This window comes from Haemaphysalis longicornis, unplaced genomic scaffold (assembly GCF_048455015.1).
Source record: "Haemaphysalis longicornis isolate Haplotype H1 unplaced genomic scaffold, Haemaphysalis longicornis Haplotype H1 scaffold_1, whole genome shotgun sequence".
NCBI classification, from domain to species: domain Eukaryota; kingdom Metazoa; phylum Arthropoda; class Arachnida; order Ixodida; family Ixodidae; genus Haemaphysalis; species Haemaphysalis longicornis.
In genome coordinates, this window is record NW_027526203.1 from 258,049,136 (window position 1) to 258,067,101 (window position 17,966).

General features: G+C 46.9%; 1 protein-coding gene across 1 annotated transcript in view; it reads left to right on the forward strand.

The window, feature by feature from the left end:
* The window catches only part of LOC144144810 (O-acyltransferase like protein-like), a 125,914-nt gene that overhangs the window by 70,744 nt on the left and 37,204 nt on the right, over positions 1-17,966 (forward strand). The window contains exons 6-9 of the mRNA XM_077676320.1: positions 1,396-1,569; positions 10,782-10,878; positions 13,816-13,908; positions 14,958-15,123. Of these exons, the coding sequence (XP_077532446.1) occupies positions 1,396-1,569; positions 10,782-10,878; positions 13,816-13,908; positions 14,958-15,123 (530 nt within the window). The remainder of the gene's footprint in view (positions 1-1,395; positions 1,570-10,781; positions 10,879-13,815; positions 13,909-14,957; positions 15,124-17,966) is intronic.

Here is a 17,966-nt window from a genome sequence, read left to right on the forward strand (position 1 = left end):
TTATTCTCCATCCTGGTATCGTCGTAACACACCTTATAAAACCTACTTGATATCCCGCTGTCATCGCTGTATATAGATTACTTATATCGCGAAATTTTGCCCGCACCCATTTTCGGCGAGAACAGGTCAAATTTCGGATATACGCATACTGTGACGTTGTTCCAGTGATGAGGGATCGCCTGACATCCGACTTCGGAAGAAAGCGGCCGCGCCACAGAAGGGATGGAACATAAACTTCCAACAAAGCGCGCAAGTGTTCCGTTTCCGTCCCATCTGTTGCGCTGCCGCTTTCTTCCGTAGTTCGGTAACAACTACCTCAAGTTTCAACTCCTTTGATATCCCACTTTCATCGGAATGCCCAGTGATCCAATTCACGAATCGTGGCAGTGTCAACTTAGCCAGGCCAATGCTACTTAGACCAGTACGGCTGCATTGGTCTCATGATTTAAAATCCGATGAGGATACCCCACTTTTTGTCCATAGCTGAATATTCCATTTTACGCTCTTGCACGCTGATCACTTGTGCCGCCGGAGCGGGGTTACATCGGTACAGCGGGCAAAAGCGGACAAGAGAGGTTGGCAAAGCATGCTTGGCGTTCATAATCAAGGGAAGCTGAGCACACGCCATGATTTCCCTCTACCGTTTCTTTCCTGTACGGGTCGTTTAACCGCAAAATATCGTGTCTAGTCATAAGATTGCATTGGGTGTTTGTGTAAAGACCTACTATGCATTTGCCGTGGTCAGTTGACTCAGTACGCTCGCTGCATGTTGATAACCATCCAAGCTCGAGATGTTGCAGCCTGTGCAGCATTAATGAGTGAGCATTAATGAGCGCTAGTGCTCGTGCGGGGCCGAACGTTAATATTAGGCTGGCCCGCCCACCTGTTACTCCCCGTTCGCCAGTGCTCCGATACTTGCGTGCCACCCAAAGCACGGAAGTATCGGTGTTGATGATGGTTGACTCGCCGCACCATTATAGATGATGATGACCATGGCGATGCTACTTATGAGGACGCCACTCATCACAGACTCAAGTCGTCTGCTAGGCATTGTCGTTCGCCAGAATTTCGTTGCCAGCTGTACAGACTAGTTAATCCAGTTTCGCCGCATTCCTAGTCCGTGCGGGGCACGCCTGATCAGTTCGAGCGACTAGAGCCCGCCCTTCTCCACATCTTCTATGGATGCCTAAAGACCATTTTCCCTTAATTACCTGTGAGGAGCAGTGGAAGAAGGCGCTAGGGAGCTCAGACCTAGAGGTACAAACATCTTTGATCATCAGAGCTGCCGATGTCGCCACCCGGCACAATTAAGCTCGCGTCCGCAACCGCCCCCATGAGTGGGATAAAACTCAATAATACAAATGTTTTCTTTATCTTTTGCCGCACGCCTTGCAGGCGGACCCATGGAGACGCTGCTCTGCTTCTCGGCGTACAGCAACGCGCGCAAGCTCCTGGCCCCCGAGGACAAGCCGGATAGCCTGCGTGTCCTGCACGGCATACGCTTCCTCTCCATGACGTGGATTATCTTCGGACACAGCTACTTCTTCATCGAGCACGTCCAGCCCTTTCGTACGCAAGTTTGGAAGTTTCGAGCGTGCTCGTAATGATTTCAAATGACAGCCGATTATCCATATGACCGTTCACTGATAGGTTTAACAGCACTGCGACAGTGTCGGAAATCGGGTAACAAGCTTTAGATCGCCCGGCAAAGCATTTTATTAATAAGTTGCTTTCGGGCTCCCACAGGTTCTAAGCTACAGGTTTTACGTGTCCCCCAGAATCTGAGTGAGCGCGAACGTTGCAGATTTCAATGAACAGAAAAAGCAACAAAGCCCGGTTCACTAAGGATTGGACCAATACCTTGGGACGTTGTTACAAGCTGCCTTCTTTCCACTTAGGATGCCAGTTAGCTTGTTCTATATTTTTGTATTCACAATTCCTGTCGCTCATATGTTGTGAAATCATTCTTCAGATATAACCTGTTTTTGTTGTTGTTGTGGATAGTTTTCAGCCTTCAAGTACCCGTAAGGTTAACTATTATGAAATTGAGCGTAGCAAAAATTCACCGAAGATTACGATATCGACGCTTACTGCTTCATAGGGACGTTTATTCCTCCTCCTCCTCTAGCGCGATATGTGCGGTTAGTTGCAGCATTATTCGGGCGACATCTTCCATCGCCCCAGACAGACCTCCGCTCATGACACCCTGTCATGATGCCTGAGTGTCATGACACTTTACTTCATAACAAATCCAAAACTCGTGTTTTAAAATTTTGGTTTCGGCGTACACAATCATCGCATACCTTACAGTAATCGGATAATGGACTGCGACGGGCTGCTCCGGCGCCATCTTTTAGCTGGTCGCATCTGTGGAGAGCCTCGTGCGGCACTTCGTTTTCCTTTTCACACTCCCTTCACTATCATCGTTATTCATTCTCGCTGCGCTGCGCGTTCGCTCTCTGTCATCCTTCCATGTGCCCCCGTTAGCTCGGTTACGCCGACGCCGCTCAACGGTGTTTAAGAGAGGCGCTCTAAAAAGTCGAACGTTCTTATGGAATTAAATGCAGTAAAACACGTATGCAGAAACAGGCAGTATTTCCCGTCACTAAGGAAGCAAATGCGTTGTGTAGCATGTGACAACGATGAATAACGCAGGTTACCGTGCTAACCAATACCGAAAACGGGCAGCTATAGAATATATGCATCACACATTGGAAGGCCCCACTCCTCACGGCGTTATGTACGCGAGAACGCGATACGTTGATATGGAGTTAAAGTGGTATGTAGGCGTGCAGGTACCGCCCCGGTGAAAACACAGCCATGACCGAATTCTAGAAGACTTTCAAATTAAAGTACGACACGTAAACGAAAACGAAATGCCTATACACAGCTGTTCAGGAGCTGTTTACACGAACGTTTCGCAACCAACATCCTCTGTCAAGCGTTGTATAAAGCGTCATAAAAGCGTCTCTGGAATATTCACCTTTCGCCACTTGCGCCTGCGTGTATCCAGAAGTGTTTTGGTGCCGTCCGTTTGGAGAAAAATTGTGTGATTTGATATTACAATGTACAGTAAACTCCCACAGACGAAATCGGTTAAGACGAATTCCAGTTTATGCCGAACAACGTGGGAACGGTTGTTTGGCTTTCCATAGACCCAATGCAAAAAGGGCCCCGCGAGGGGGACTCGAGTAAATGCGTCGCATAGGGGGTGGGTGTATTGCGTTAACGTTTAGTGTTTGGGGAGTTGGTGGTAGTGAATGCGTTATATCAGCAGCTTCTTGACGTAGTTTGAATGAGTCAAGGATATAAGGCGCGTTCGTAGCCTTTCATTCTGTGTCGGTTTTGTGGCGCAGTGGGAAGAGCACCATGTACCTCGCGTTCCGCCCACAGGTAGTGAATGCGTTGTATCAGCAGCTTCTTGACGTAGTTTGAATGAGTCAAGCATATAAGGCGCGTTCGTAGCCCTCCATTCTGTGTCGGCTTTGTGGCGCAGTGGGTAGAGCACCATGTACCTTGCGTTCCGCCCGCAGGGTCGTGGGATCGAAACCAGGCGCCGGTAAGTATTATTTTTTTATATAGTGTAGGGGGAGGGGGGCGGACCTGTTGTTGAGAGGGAGGAGGGTAGCGTGATGCGGGAGAGGAGGAGTGGGGGAGAGGGCGCACCTGGAACGGCTGTTGCGGACGCCGAGGCACGCCGCAAACGCCGGGTGACATCGTGAGTTAAAGAAATGCTCTGCATTAAAAAAAAAATCCGCTTAAGACGAACAGCTTTGCACTTACTCTTCGGTTAAGACGAACAACTTTCGGGACCACTGCTGGCGATTCTGGGTAGCGAACATTGCGGGGTGCGGCGCGGCATTCACGCGACCAGAAGGAAGGAAAAGTAAAAGAAAACCACTCCCCCCGCACGGGGCACCTTGAGTAATCTTGGTGACGGTGAGTGGCGACACCGCGTACCCCGAGCCCCCCATACTTAAGCTGTTACCTACCGTGGCGAGAAGTTGAAAGGTGAAGGGTTAGAAGCCGTGAACGGTGGCCGTCGGAGCCCTGGTCAAGCTCCGGCCGATGGGCTCCCTGTCTGTCTATCAGGCTGGGAGCTCCGGGACCTCTTTGACCATCAGGGTAACGTCAAAGAAGAAAGTACCCCAGTTCCCTGCTTTATACTATGCCGCATGGTACTTTCGAAATCCTCTCTTCCAAATGATCGGGCCCCAAAAAGGGCCCGCACCGATGTAATTTTCAAACCTCTGCCCAACATGAAATTTAACACCCCGGACAACTTTCCTCGCTTCTTAGTGATACAATCTAAGAACAAGGAATCTCCAGTTACCTGCAAGTCGGTCTTCTTAATTGCCAAGTTCATTGAGAGTGTAGTTGGCGCGAACTACAAGGCAAAGAAGCTGACATCGGGGGACGTGCTTGTAGAACTATCTACTAAAAAACAATCTGATAGTCTCTTGAACCAGACCGACCTACTTGGCCTTGAAGTAGCTGTAACGCCACACCGGAGCCTTAACAGCTCGCAGGGCGTCATATCTGAGATGGACCTGCTCAATGAAAGTGAGTCTGACCTCCTCGAGGGCATGCGTGACCAGGGCGTTACTGCGGTAAGAAGAATAATGATCAGACGCGATGGCAAAGAAGTAAAAACGAAACATGTGATCCTAACTTTTGACCGAAGTGTCCTACCGGAGTCTGTCACTGCAGGCTTCCTTCATTGCAACGTACGACCTTACATACCCAACCCACGCCGCTGCTTCAAGTGCCAGCGGTATGGGCACAGTACTACCACCTGCCGCGGAAAACTGACATGTGCCAAGTGCGCAGGACATCATGACCCTTCAGAGAACTGTGCTTCTAACGTATTGAAATGTGCGAACTGTGAACAACCCCACGCTGCATACTCTCGGTCATGTGCTAAATTCAAAGCCGAGAAAGAAATCATAAACATGAAGGTCACCCAGAACATTACCTATCAAGAAGCACGACAGAAACACTCAATGTTTTCTCAAAGGTATGCCGATGCAGCTCGCCGGGGGGCGGAGCGGCGTCTAGTCACGGCGGCCACCCAGTACTGCGAAGCAGACTTGGTGCCGTCCCAGCCCCCCCAGGTGCTGCCCAAGGCAGCCCAACCATCTGACACGACACCTGTGGCGCCCGCAAGTGTTGTGTTAGCTGCAAGTGTGAGGAGTGATGGCTCTGCCGTCAATCCTCCTCTTCCGGCTGCCAGACTGCAGGCGGCCATGGACGTAGATGTGGTCGGTCCCACGACCACTTCTGTGTCCAACAAACAGTCGGGGACGGCAGGGGCTCCTGCCTCCACTTCGAACATATCTCGAGGCGGAGCCCGCAAGGACTCCATCTCGTCACTGTCACACCACTCAGATGATGACATGGAGGTAACACCGTCTCTGCCAGTGCCAAAGGCGGAAAGAGAACAGCGCACCATGGCGGGGCGAGGCAAAAAGCCACCAGCCACCCGTGTCACAGGCCCAAGTCAGAACCGATAGATAGTATACATCCAGCCCGAGTCCTCATCTACACCAGGTAAAATCTCCTCCCTAAACATTTATGGTAGCACAAATAATTACACAGTGGAACTGCCGGGGCCTTATTAAAAACCTAGATGATATATATGAAATCCTACACAAAACGCAATCAGCCATCCTATGTTTACAGGAGACACACTTGAAACCTAAGCACACCAATTTCCTGAACCAATACTCAGTATTTAGGAGAGACAGAGATAGCTGCACGCACTGCTCTGGTGGCGTAGCTATAGTTACGAAAAAATCTATCCCTTGCCAATCTCTTCAATTGCGTACCGCCCTAGAAGCGGTTGCAATCCGGGCAATTATTTTCAACAGATTAACAACAATTTGCTCACTATACATTCCCCCTGAATATCGTTTATCTAGCTCAGAATTTGAGTCTCTCATAGATGAGCTGCCGGAACCGTTCCTACTCGTAGGTGACCTGAATGCACACAGCCCACTATGGGGATCTGAACGCACAGATTCCCGGGGCCGCTTGATAGAAAAATTCCTCTTCTCATCCGGAGCTTGTCTCTTTAACAAAAAAGAGCCGACATACTACAACACTACACACAATACATACTCACACATAGACTTGGCGATCGGCTCTTCTGTCCTCTTTCCGGCTGTTGAATGGGAAGTGGACGACAACCCCTATGGGAGCGACCACTTCCCTGTCATCTTGAAAGGCATTGATAAAGCCCGTAACAGTTCCATCTGCCATAAAAAGTTTAAGGAATCTGGTGCTGATTGGTTAAAATTTAAACAATTATCTCAGCTTTCATACACGTCCTTAAGCTATTTGGGCATTGACGAAGCCTGTGAACTGGTGACTGCACACATTCTTCATGCTGCCGAGAGCTCAATTCCGCAAACATCTGGTGCCACACCTAACACTAGGAGGCCGTGGTGGAATGAAGAGTGTAGGCTTGCACGGCAGGCTCAAAATAAGGCGTGGGGTGTCCTTCGCAGGTACCCCACTACGCAAAACTTGATTTCCTTCAAACGTGCAAAAGCACAAGGAAGACGCATTCGCCAGCAAGCAAAAAGAGATAGCTGGCGCTCTTTCGTGACTTCTATCAACTCGTACACAGATGCAGGCAAAGTATGGAACAGAATTAAAAAGTTTAATGGACGGAAAACACACACCCTACCTTTGGTCAACAGTACAGGCGATACCCTAGAGGACCAGGCAAACACACTTGCGAAATACTTTTCATATGTATCGAGTTCTGCTCATTACACGAATGCTTTCTTACGACACAAAACATCTATGGAGAAGAAACCGATTCGTGATAACAAAAGATCTGACGAACCATACAACACGGAATTTTCCATAACAGAGCTTTTGGTCGCCTTGGGAACATGTAAGGCTTCAGCGCCTGGGGCAGATAGTATATCATACACAATGATACAACATCTGCACCCAGAAACTCTCCGAACACTCTTGCACTTGTTCAACAAAATATGGGCGGCGGGATACTTTCCGAGAGCTTGGAGAGAAGCAGTTGTAGTTGCCGTATTAAAACAGGGGAAAGATGCCTCACTACCTGCCAGTTACCGACCGATAGCTCTGACAAGTTGCTTATGAAAGGTTTTTGAAAAAATGGTAAATAAGAGGCTAATCCATTTTCTTGAATATAACGGCATCCTGGACAGTTGTCAGGCTGGTTTCCGATCAGGTCGAAGCACAACTGACCAGCTAGTTGCCTTTGAGTCGTATGTCAAAGATGCTTTTATCCACAAACAGCACTGTCTTTCTGTTTTCTTTGACTTAGAAAAAGCATACGATACAACTTGGCGTTACGGCATACTGCTTGATCTCAAGGCATTCGGTGTGTCTGGACATATGCTAAACACTATTGAAAGTTATTTGTCGGAGCGGACATTTAGGGTAAGAGTAGGGACAGTGGTATCAAGAACATACATACAAGAAAATGGGGTTCCCCAGGGTGGAGTATTAAGCTGTACTCTGTTTATAATTAAAATGAATTCACTTGGGAAATCGTTGCCACCCTCAATCTCCTACTCAATGTATGTTGACGACGTCCAAATAAGCTTTAGGTCATGCAATCAGTCCATATGTGAAAGGCAGATACAGTTAGGTGTGAACAGGCTTGCAAAATGGACGGAAGAAAATGGTTTTAAATTGAATCCTCACAAAAGTACATGTGTGTTATTCACAAGACAGCGTGGAATTCGTCGAGAACCCGATGTCACACTGAACGGAGAACGGATTGCTGTCAAGAAAGAACACAAGTTTTTAGGTGTTGTACTTGACGGAAAACTAACGTACGTACAGCACTTAAAGAAACTCAAACAAAAATGCCTAAAAACCATTAACATTTTAAAAGTGTTGTCACATCAGTCTTATGGTGCTGATAAAGACTGCCTTCTACGTCTCTTTGTGAGTTTAGTTAGGTCACGTATAGACTATGGAAGTGTAACATACGGGTCCGCGTCTAAAACTGCCTTAAAAATGTTAGACCCAGTACTACATTTGGGCCTTCGCCTTGCCTCTGGAGCCTTCAGGACAAGTCCAATCCAGAGTCTTTATGTAGAATGCGACCACTGGTGCCTAGAGCACCAGCGTGCTTATACAGCACTCCTCTATGCTATTAGGACAATGTCTATGACGAATCACCCATGCAATTCTATTGTGAATGACATCTCATCCGCCCATTTGTATTTAGCGCGCCCGTCGATCCCTGCCCCTGTAGCCTTGCGTGTCAAAGGCCTTGCAGAGGAGATAGGGGTGTCTTTAGATGATGGCATAAAAACCTGTATCGCCGATATAGTCCCACCTTGGGACATGTCAACTATTCATTGTGACACATCCTTTAAACAAATTGACAAGCGTCGTGCACCCCGCGAATTGATTTTACAGCATTTCTTAAGTTTACAACACAGATATCCATGCGCCTCTTTTTACACAGATGCTTCCAAGTCTTCTTCTTCTGTGTCCTGTGCTGCACATGGCCCGGACTTTGCCAGCACAAGGACATTGAACAGAAATTGTAGCATCTTTACAGCAGAAGCCTATGGTATTTTAATCACAGTGGAACACATTACACAGAACAAAATACAACAATCAGTCATCTACACAGACTCCCTAAGCGTAGTAACTGCATTGGATTCCTTTAAGCCCACAAAAAACGTTATTCTAAACCGCCTTTTTAAAGCTCTTATAACTGCCTATAAGTCAAAGCTAAAAATACTTGTTTGCTGGATCCCTGGACACAGTGGCATTCTGGGCAATGAAATTGCTGACCAGAACGCCACTTTGGCGGCCCTACGTAGTGGTGTTGATGTAGCGCAGGTCCCTCACCTCGATCTGAAACCAGTAATCCGGAGGGGAATCCGTAAATGCTGGCAGCACATGTGGGACACACACACAGACAACAAGCTCCACTCAGTAAAACCAAACCTAGGAAGATACACAACAGAAAAACAAAACAGATTCATTGAGGTATCCATTTGCAGACTGCGAATAGGCCACACTTACGCTACACACGCATATCTTTTGAATGGAACACTCCCACCTGTTTGTAACAAGTGTGGGGAACGGCTCACCGTCCTCCATGTATTAATTGAGTGCACATTCTGCAATGAAGCCAGAAAACGGCATTTCCCGAAAATATATACCTACAACATTCCACTACATCCTTCACTGTTTTTAGGAGATGAACCTATGTTTACAAACAAAAGTCTTTTAAGTTATCTTGCAGACATCAAGTTTTTAAAACTCATCTCGTACAGTGCGTGACCTCAGAGCCTACGAGCAGTGAGTGAGGCCCTCATGCTCCCTTTGTCCGCACGGGAAGCCCACTCACGTCGCATGCTCTTTGGCTCGAGGTGCATCGTGTTGCACCCATAATCCATTTCAGCCACCATTATGAACATCTTCATGCTTTAGTGGACGGGCCCTCTACACCCATATATACAGTATTTTAAGATGTATCATACTCATTTCATACATATTTTAAGCACAAACATGACTATTGAAAGACCACGTAACATAGTTCTGGCGCTCTTTGGTCTTAGAAACCCTTGCGCCAATAAACCACAAACATACATACATACAGAAAACCACTCCGCGAAGGGAATTGACGCCACGGAGGAAGGGAGGCAGCGAGAAAAAAATACATGCAGATAAAGCTACCACTTCTCCCACCCTTCAACCACGGAGCCAGCGGCAAAGCAAAGAAGAAAAAGAGCGAGGTCGAATTTTATGGCTGCTCTCCTCTGGAGGAGAGAGGCGTAAAACTAGGAGGTTAAAAAAGTAAAAAAAAAAAAAAAGTGGCGATGGATACTTCCTCCTCGCCAACGTCGCAGCTCTCCTGACCAATGCCGTTTCTCAGCGGGAGCATGTGAGTTCGCGTCGGTTCGCGCCGCGAGTCCCACCGCGTCACCACCGAGAAAACGAGAAGTTTCCTCCTTGTCTCTGCTCTGTTGTCACTTAATGTTGCGGGTGTACGCTCTCCGTCGCCACTTGGACGTGATAAAACCAGGCAAGAGCACTTGAAGTCAGTCTTCTATCAAGTTGCGCACTCAAATAAATGATTTTTTTGTCTTTTTTTCTCCATTGTAACTCTACTTCATTCACCGTCTTGAAGGAAGATATTTGCATGCACCTAGGCGTGTTGCCGGTTCTTTTTCTTGGGAGGGCTTCTGATAAGACGAACAAATTATCATGGTCCCTTTGAGTTCGTCTGAACCGGAGTTCACTGTATAGGAGGCATGGGTGGTCTCTTGGCCCGGAACTTCACCAAGTCCTGGCATGGCAACGAGCTTACCCCTTACTTGCGGGATAAATATATGCTGTTAAGTTTACCGAGTGCGTAACTACGATAGTCGCCTATTTGGAATTATTCTGCAAAAAACATTAACGCTACTGCACAAGAAATTCCGTGTTGCCAAACATGCGCGACAGCGTGAAGGACGCCGCTTATCGTTGTTCCACTAAATACATATAAACGAGTGCGAACGCTGTTAAACACTCCCGCGAGCCTGCTTTGCCACAAGGCACCTAGGTGAACCAATACTATTGCTGAACGCCGTAATACGGCAGAGACCAGCAAATATGATTGGCGCAAGAACGTTACGCAATAGAATCATGAGGTTTTGCATTAGTACATGAAAGAGCCTTTAAGTGTAGCGTGTGTTTGTTTAATAAAATAAAATGGCACTACTGTTCATACGACTGTGCCTTTTATTTACAAAGCGAAACTTTCTTTATTGCAGGGGGACTTTTCAACGGCCACGAAATGTACTCAGAAAACTTTTTCTTCTCCGGAATCATCAACTTCACTCTTGCCGTAGACTCCTTCTTCCTCATTAGGTACGTAGGAACCTGTTAGAAACAACTCGTTCGTGGTATGAACTAAAGCCGATGACTGACCAGCCGACGTGGTTCAGCGGCTGACATTCTGCTGCTGAGCCCAAGGACGCGAGTTCTATCCCGGCCGTGGTGGCCGTTTTTCTGTTGTAGGCGAAAAGCGACAACGTCCGTGTGTCGAGATTTCGGCGCACGTTAAAGATTCTCGAGGGGTCAAAATTAATCCGGAGCCCCCCACTAAGGCGCGCCTAATAACACAAGGGTAGCTTTGGCACGTAAAACCCCCAAAATTATAACATTATAAAGGCTATGCCTAGCGACCCACACGCGAACCTCAAGGACACATCTAACCTGCGTTGGCTCCGCGAGCGTGATTTTAACGTTAGAGGCCGGTGATTGCGAGAGTGCTGGCGGTAATTGCAGGTGAAGCCATCGAGATGGAGGAGGCCCTAGGTTATCTTTTTTTTTTGTAATTTTAAACTTCCTCATCTGCAAAAAAAAAAAAAGAACTCACACTCCCAGCTCCGCATTGTAAATAAATGCTTAGGCCGGTCCGCTATACACCGAGCATGTGGAAAGTCCCCTTCACTACTATGCACAGATGCAACTCTGGGAAAGAAGTCTTTCGGTGCAGATATAAACAATCTCGTTCCAAAGTAAGATGGCCCTGGCGCCTTTTTAATAAATACCACCAAAGACCCTATGTATAAGTATACACCAAGCCCCTTCAGAGTCGGCCTCACTACTCTGCACACACGCTTTTCTGGGGAGACGTTTGTCAGGGCAGTACAAGAAGACTGGCATCGAAGTACGACGGCCCTAAGGCCTTTTAATAAATACCTGCGTGAGACCCCATGTATGCATATAAAGTGAGTGATGTACAAAATGCTCCTTTAAATTCGGCTTCACTACTATGCGGAAAAGTATTGCTGGGAGACATCTTTGCAGGAGGAATGTAAGGAGTGCGATATAAAGGTATTAGCGCCTTAGCGCCTCTTATTAATGCCATCTTCTTATGCATCGAAAGTGTGACACATCAAGCCTTACAGAAGGACAGACGGATTTCCCCGTTGAGTCCTCATAGAAATTCTTAATCATTTTGTTTGTTCAAGGTTAGATCATCTTTTTCTGCAATTAGTCGGTGGTTTCAGCTGATGCAGCGTCAATGTCTGTCCTCGAATAGGTCGCTGTTCATATGACACTGTGCACATTCAAGAACGACTGGTTGGCCGTAGTTATGACACTCAGAGTATCGGAAATATATCTGGCAAGACGTTTAGTTTAGCCTCGGTGATCTAAGAGCATCTAGGATCGGCTATCCTTAAAGCAATGAATGTCACTATTTTTTAAAGAAATAAAATAATGCCTACCCTACCATCTTTTTTACCGCAAGTGCCGGCCTGATCACACAGCACGGTAGCAAACTTACAGCTTTTTTGTATGTGATACTTTTTATCAAAGATTTTTTGTTATTCTGTCCTGTATTTAGAGTGGGCCTAACGTATGCCTATATGAAAGGCGCCATGATAGGTAACTTACAGATCCTCTCTCATTGCTTTTTAGGGCTGCTTTAGTGGAGCTTTTATCAACACATAAAGTTGTTTTAAAAAATCATTATATGTATGCATCAGGCAAATAATTTCGTACCCGCACGATTTTGGATGGGTGTAGCGAGTACAAAACTCCTTATGCCGTGCTAGGCAACAAAATTTTAACTTCCGAACTTAGCCCCCCTGATGCGGATGGTAAATGTCGCGCGTCCCTGATAACTTTTCATATGTGACTCTTCTGGCAAAACCGTACCTCCCAGTGTTCCCGTTCGCAACTCTTCCCCCCTCCCCCCCCAAAAAAAGGAAGCCTTGTTAAGAACGTCTCGGGTTTGCAGTTGGGGAGGGGCCGGGGAGGTTGCAATGAAAATACACCTCCCGTAGCGGCTAGCTGTATCTTGACAGAAATAAAATAAATGTCGCTAATTAGACGAATATTTTTATTAGGACGTTACGGTGGTTGTACAGTTCCAACAAATATGCGAACAGTATAAGAGCCAGTAGGAGAGGACCGTTCTGTTTAACAGGGTTTTGTACTGAGATTAATTAGTGACAAGTCGCATGATGGAGGCATGAGTGTATAGAACGAAGGTTAATGCCTATGGTGGTTTACCAGACTCGCTAAGCTCATCTAACGCCGCGGTTGACGTACTCGCGCTGCTGTGCGCCGCGTGAGGCGCCTACATTTTTTAACGCTCGCTGTACCTTTTCAGCCTCTCATATGCAGACGCATCATTGGAAAACTCATGAGACGACCTACCCCACCAATATGCCTTGCTTGTATATTTATTTGGCTTTTGTGCACGTATGGGCCGACGTTACTAACTTTAAAGCAAAGTTACTACACACATTTGGACGAGTTATGTGATATAAACAAAATTTAGCATTGGTCCCCAAAAAACACCGCGCTAATTCATCGGAACTGGTCGTTGTGTTACGCGCAAGTCTCGGCGACCTCCCCCCGTTCACTACCCCCAACGTCATAAACGCAACGTCGTTGTATGATTCTATGCCGACAACACTTTATTTAGAGTGCGACTGCCAAAACGCATACCCCTGCAAACGTTACATCTCCATTTCCGGGTTCGTACCAATGCCTCATCTCGGACATAAAGTCGTGCACACATAAATAAAAACAAATAGGGGGTGGTATCAGGCCACGTATGCTGAACAGCCGCCACAGCAAAGCGTTAATGGTTGCAGACTGCGAATGGGTATATGTAGATTAGGCACCACGAATCGTGGGCCCTTTTAAGCATCGACACTTCAAATGGGAATTCAGGCAGTTAAGCGCGATAATCCTACATTCGTTTTGGTGTACGTTGGGGTTTTGGCCAAAGTTTCTTTCGTTTCTGCGCACAGGTCGTAAAGAAGCACCTTCGGTCTTTTTCAGTGGCCTGCTCGTCGTGTACACCAACTGGAAAGAGCTCACGGAATCCAACGGTCGCCTAAACGTCATCCGGTTCTTGTTCAATAAGTACTGGAGGTACGGGCTGCTGATTTTGCTTACTTACTGACGACGCAAAGCACCCACCGATTGAACAACACGCTTTCTGTTCCGGTGAACGACAGGAGCTTCCTCGCAACGCTAGTTGCTTTTCCGCAATATTCAATTCTTCAAGCTCCGTAGAATTCAAGAAAACAAGCAATATAGACCGTACTTTGCCTACGACAAGTATTTACTGCCAAGGTAGTGCGACAATAACTACATCACACGACACCTCGGAAATTTTCTGTAATGACAATGAAAATCCCGCCGTTCCTGCTGAGTTATGCTCGTGCTGAGCCCCTGGTGGCCGATAGAGAAACTAGACGCGAGCCGGAAATCCGTGGTTGTGGTAGAGCAGGAAAATGTACATGAATTAACGGGATAGCATAAAAAAGCGTTATGGAGCAAATTACACGTTAATAATTTTCAGTATTCTTTTCATCGCCGCTAGTTTGTTGTATTTTGGATACATCAATCGATGATAAGATGCGAAGTGATGTTATTAATGTGAGAGGCAATGGCGGGAAAAGGGGGGTAGGACTTGACAATAAACAAAAACGTTTGGCCTTAAGACACAATAGCAATACATTTGAAATACAAGGTGGGCTGTACTGGAGCGCGACAAATTAATGTCGACCTCTTGGGCATGTAACATAACTGGATTTTCGTAAATTCTCTAATAAGGCTTCAGGCCTCCAGAAATGGTCGCGTAACACTTTTCAATTGGCTGTCAATTTGCAACAGAGGCTTCTGTCTTCATTTGTCACTGCTAGAACAGCTTACGTGTTTCCTGTGCGATCAGAGGGAAATTATTTTAACTAATTCCATGAGGTAATTATGATATGGGAACGAAGTATTTGTGCTGCTCATTTGTTCACGAGCCACGCAGGGCGTGAAAGAACACGAAAACAAACGGCCTCAACTGCAGGGTGGACGCATCCAAAGTCACACAAAAAGCAACTTGAAACATGTGTTAGAAATCTATAGTTCAGATCCTTGAAGCTTTGAAACTCACAGACGTGGCGTTTTCCCCTGGGCGCGTGCAGAATGGCGCCGCCGCTGCTGCTGTCGCTGGGCCTGCTGTTCCTGATGCCCGTTCTGGGTGACGGGCCGTTCTGGAACGACATCATGGGCACCGAGATTCGCCTCTGCGAGAAGTCCTGGTGGTCTAACCTGCTCTTCATCAACAACTTTTGGGAGTCCAAACAGATGGTCAGTGGCTGTTCATGGCTGCCCAGGCCTGGACATCGCATTCGTCCTCCCGCTGTCGAGCACACGCCGGCTTCGGCCGTCCCTATATCGCGCACTAATGTAGAGGACTGGACACGCTTCATTACTTCTCAAAAGAATTGAACTCCGCGGGAAAGGGGGAACCCTAAAAAAAGTTGGCAGATGCAGGGCGAGCTGCAATCTTCTGGGTGACGCCGCATATACCTGCTTCGTCTCACGAAGTGATTGCCGCGTCAGGGAGCGCACGAAGGCGCGTGATATACACTCTGGCGTTGTCTCGTAGCGCGTCGCCGCGGGGGACCATGTCTCTTCCCTTTCGCCATGCCTTCATCCTCCGATTTCCTGCTCGCTCTGTCTCCGGTGGCTTCTTCGTTCTCTCGGTTATCTCGCAGTGCGTTGCGGCCGCAGAGAATGTCTCGCGCCGTCTCGGCATACCACTTTCCCCCCCACACTTTCGCCATACTTTCCTCCTCGCCTTCTTGCTCCTTCCATCTCGTTCGTCTTCGGCGTCCCCTTCGTTCACTCGGTTGCAACGAGGGACGACGGCGCCGTGAAACCGCAGTAAGCGGGCGCTTGAGGGCTGCGCACTAAAAGGAAGGCAGGAGAGCATGAAAGAAGGAAAGAGTAACAAGAAAAATAACAGAGAGACAAAAAGAGCAGAAAGGAGATATTAAGTTAAAATTATCAACAAGAACATTTGATTGGGAAGCTATGGGCGCGCTCTACATGAGCGTCTGATTGCTTTGTTCGTATTTGTCTTTCTACAATGCCATTTCAAAATGGCTGATGGTCGTGGGAAGAGCACACATCGAAGCCGCGTAAGGTTGGTGCGTAGCTTGTGACAGATAAATAATTAGCGTTAGTCGTAATTTGATGATCCCCAGAGTTAGTTGCTGCGTCCATCTCTATCCGGCCCTCCACCCCGAGCTCGGAAATTTTGGGGAGGGGACCGCAACACTGTTGCCTACTCCTCCCCCTTACGTATGACTGTGTTCGTTCATATAGTCCGTCACTCGTTGTTTAAACAGAATCAGGAAGCTTCGTATGGCGACATTTATTTAGAGCTAGCTTTACATGCTGGTTCAAGCGAAATACGATAATGATTTTCTTATTTTTACTTGCCTTATGAAGTCTCAACATGTAGGAAAGTCGCAAAGCGCATGTAAAAGACATTTTTTGCTTTAGCTTGGCTAAGAAAATGTCGCCGTAACGTTTGGCATTACCGCTCTAATTGGTCAGACATTTGCCAGAATTTCGAACAGTGGGCACTCCCGGTAGCTTTGAATAACTAAAACACAATAACGTAGATTTATGGTGCATGACCAAGCTAAAATTGGCGGGATGGGGGCCATGAGCATGTGAAGGGCTTTCTACGCCCACTGACATGAACTGCTGCTACGCTAACAGATTGAAGTTCGGAAACAGCAGTATTATGTACCTTTATGAGCCCTTTTTTATATCTAAAATTGAAACAAGAAGGGAGCATTAAACACTATGCACGCACTTAAATTAAGCGTGAGGTTTTTATTCTATGGCTGTGATTTAGGGATTAAGGCACCACAGGAAATTACCATTACTTGCATACCGGGTTTGGAAAATAAGAACTGAAATTAAGTGAGTTCACCACATCCAAACAGCCCCTTGCGGCTTCGAGCCATCCCTTCTTAATAAAGATTGTTCCATCTTTCCTTCGCTCCAGGGCATTTTTATGAGGTTCACCTTTCCGGCTCATCATCACACTTAATTCAGGTCTGGTCGTCCTCGAATTATTCAGTGTTAAAAGTATTTTTTCGGAACGATTTTTGAAGGAGCTGTCTTGCTCTGCGCGCAATTTAAGGTTCAGGAGATTGTCCTACTAGTTTCTAGAGACATGGAAGCTGTCAGCTATAATTCTTTGGGCACTAACGTTTGGAGACGAATTACAGGAAACGAATGAAGTTTCCACAAACTATTTTTACAGTTTTCGTATCGCAAGTGAAACCGTGTTCGATGCAAAAATCGCTTTTCTGCAATGGTTTTGGTATAGGTACTTCAAAGAAGCGAAATTGCTGGGGATGCGCTGAATTTTCTTTGGCGCTTTTTTATTTTACTTTCGTAAACTATCGCAATCCCCCCCCCCCCCCCCCTTTTATTGTTTCGTTGTCATTGATACAAGCTCGAAGCGTCCAGTATGGGAAACTCCGGACCTTATACTCCGCCGCATGCATGCGTTCGAAGAGTGAGTGCAGCTTTCGTCGCCGTAGAGCGTACGCAGTACCAACGACGCTCGCGGGTGGGCAACTGTTGACAGCGTTTAGTTACTCCAGCAGGATGCCTTAATTCGCCAGTCTTTTTTTTTCAGCGCACGGCGTTGTTTTAGAGCCCCGAATCATCGTATTGATTCCAGTTTGAGCTTGTACTTTTGTGCACTCGACCCTAAAGCCTAAAGATCCTGTTTTATGGACAACTAAGGACGAAAGCAAAGGGGTCCGTATCCATGAATTCCGCGCTGACTAATATTCCCGCAACCAAGTCCTCGAAAATCTCGAAAACGAAGAAGGCACGAAGTCGAGTATCGATACTTCGGACCATTTTTCGTCCAAGACGTTGGGATTCACAAAGGGTGAAAGCGGACTGCTCAAGCTTGAAAAGCACATATGGGAAAGAACAACAGAATGCATACTTTAAAATTCTCCCAAAACATATACGGGAACCTCGGTAAATTGAAGCTGGAGAGAGAAGAAGACCTGTGTTCAAGCTTGCGAGATAATAAAAATAAAATAAGCTGTTTCACCGCGACAATGGCGATGCAGATTACGGTTTCAGCTTCGTTTTCTAAACCGTCC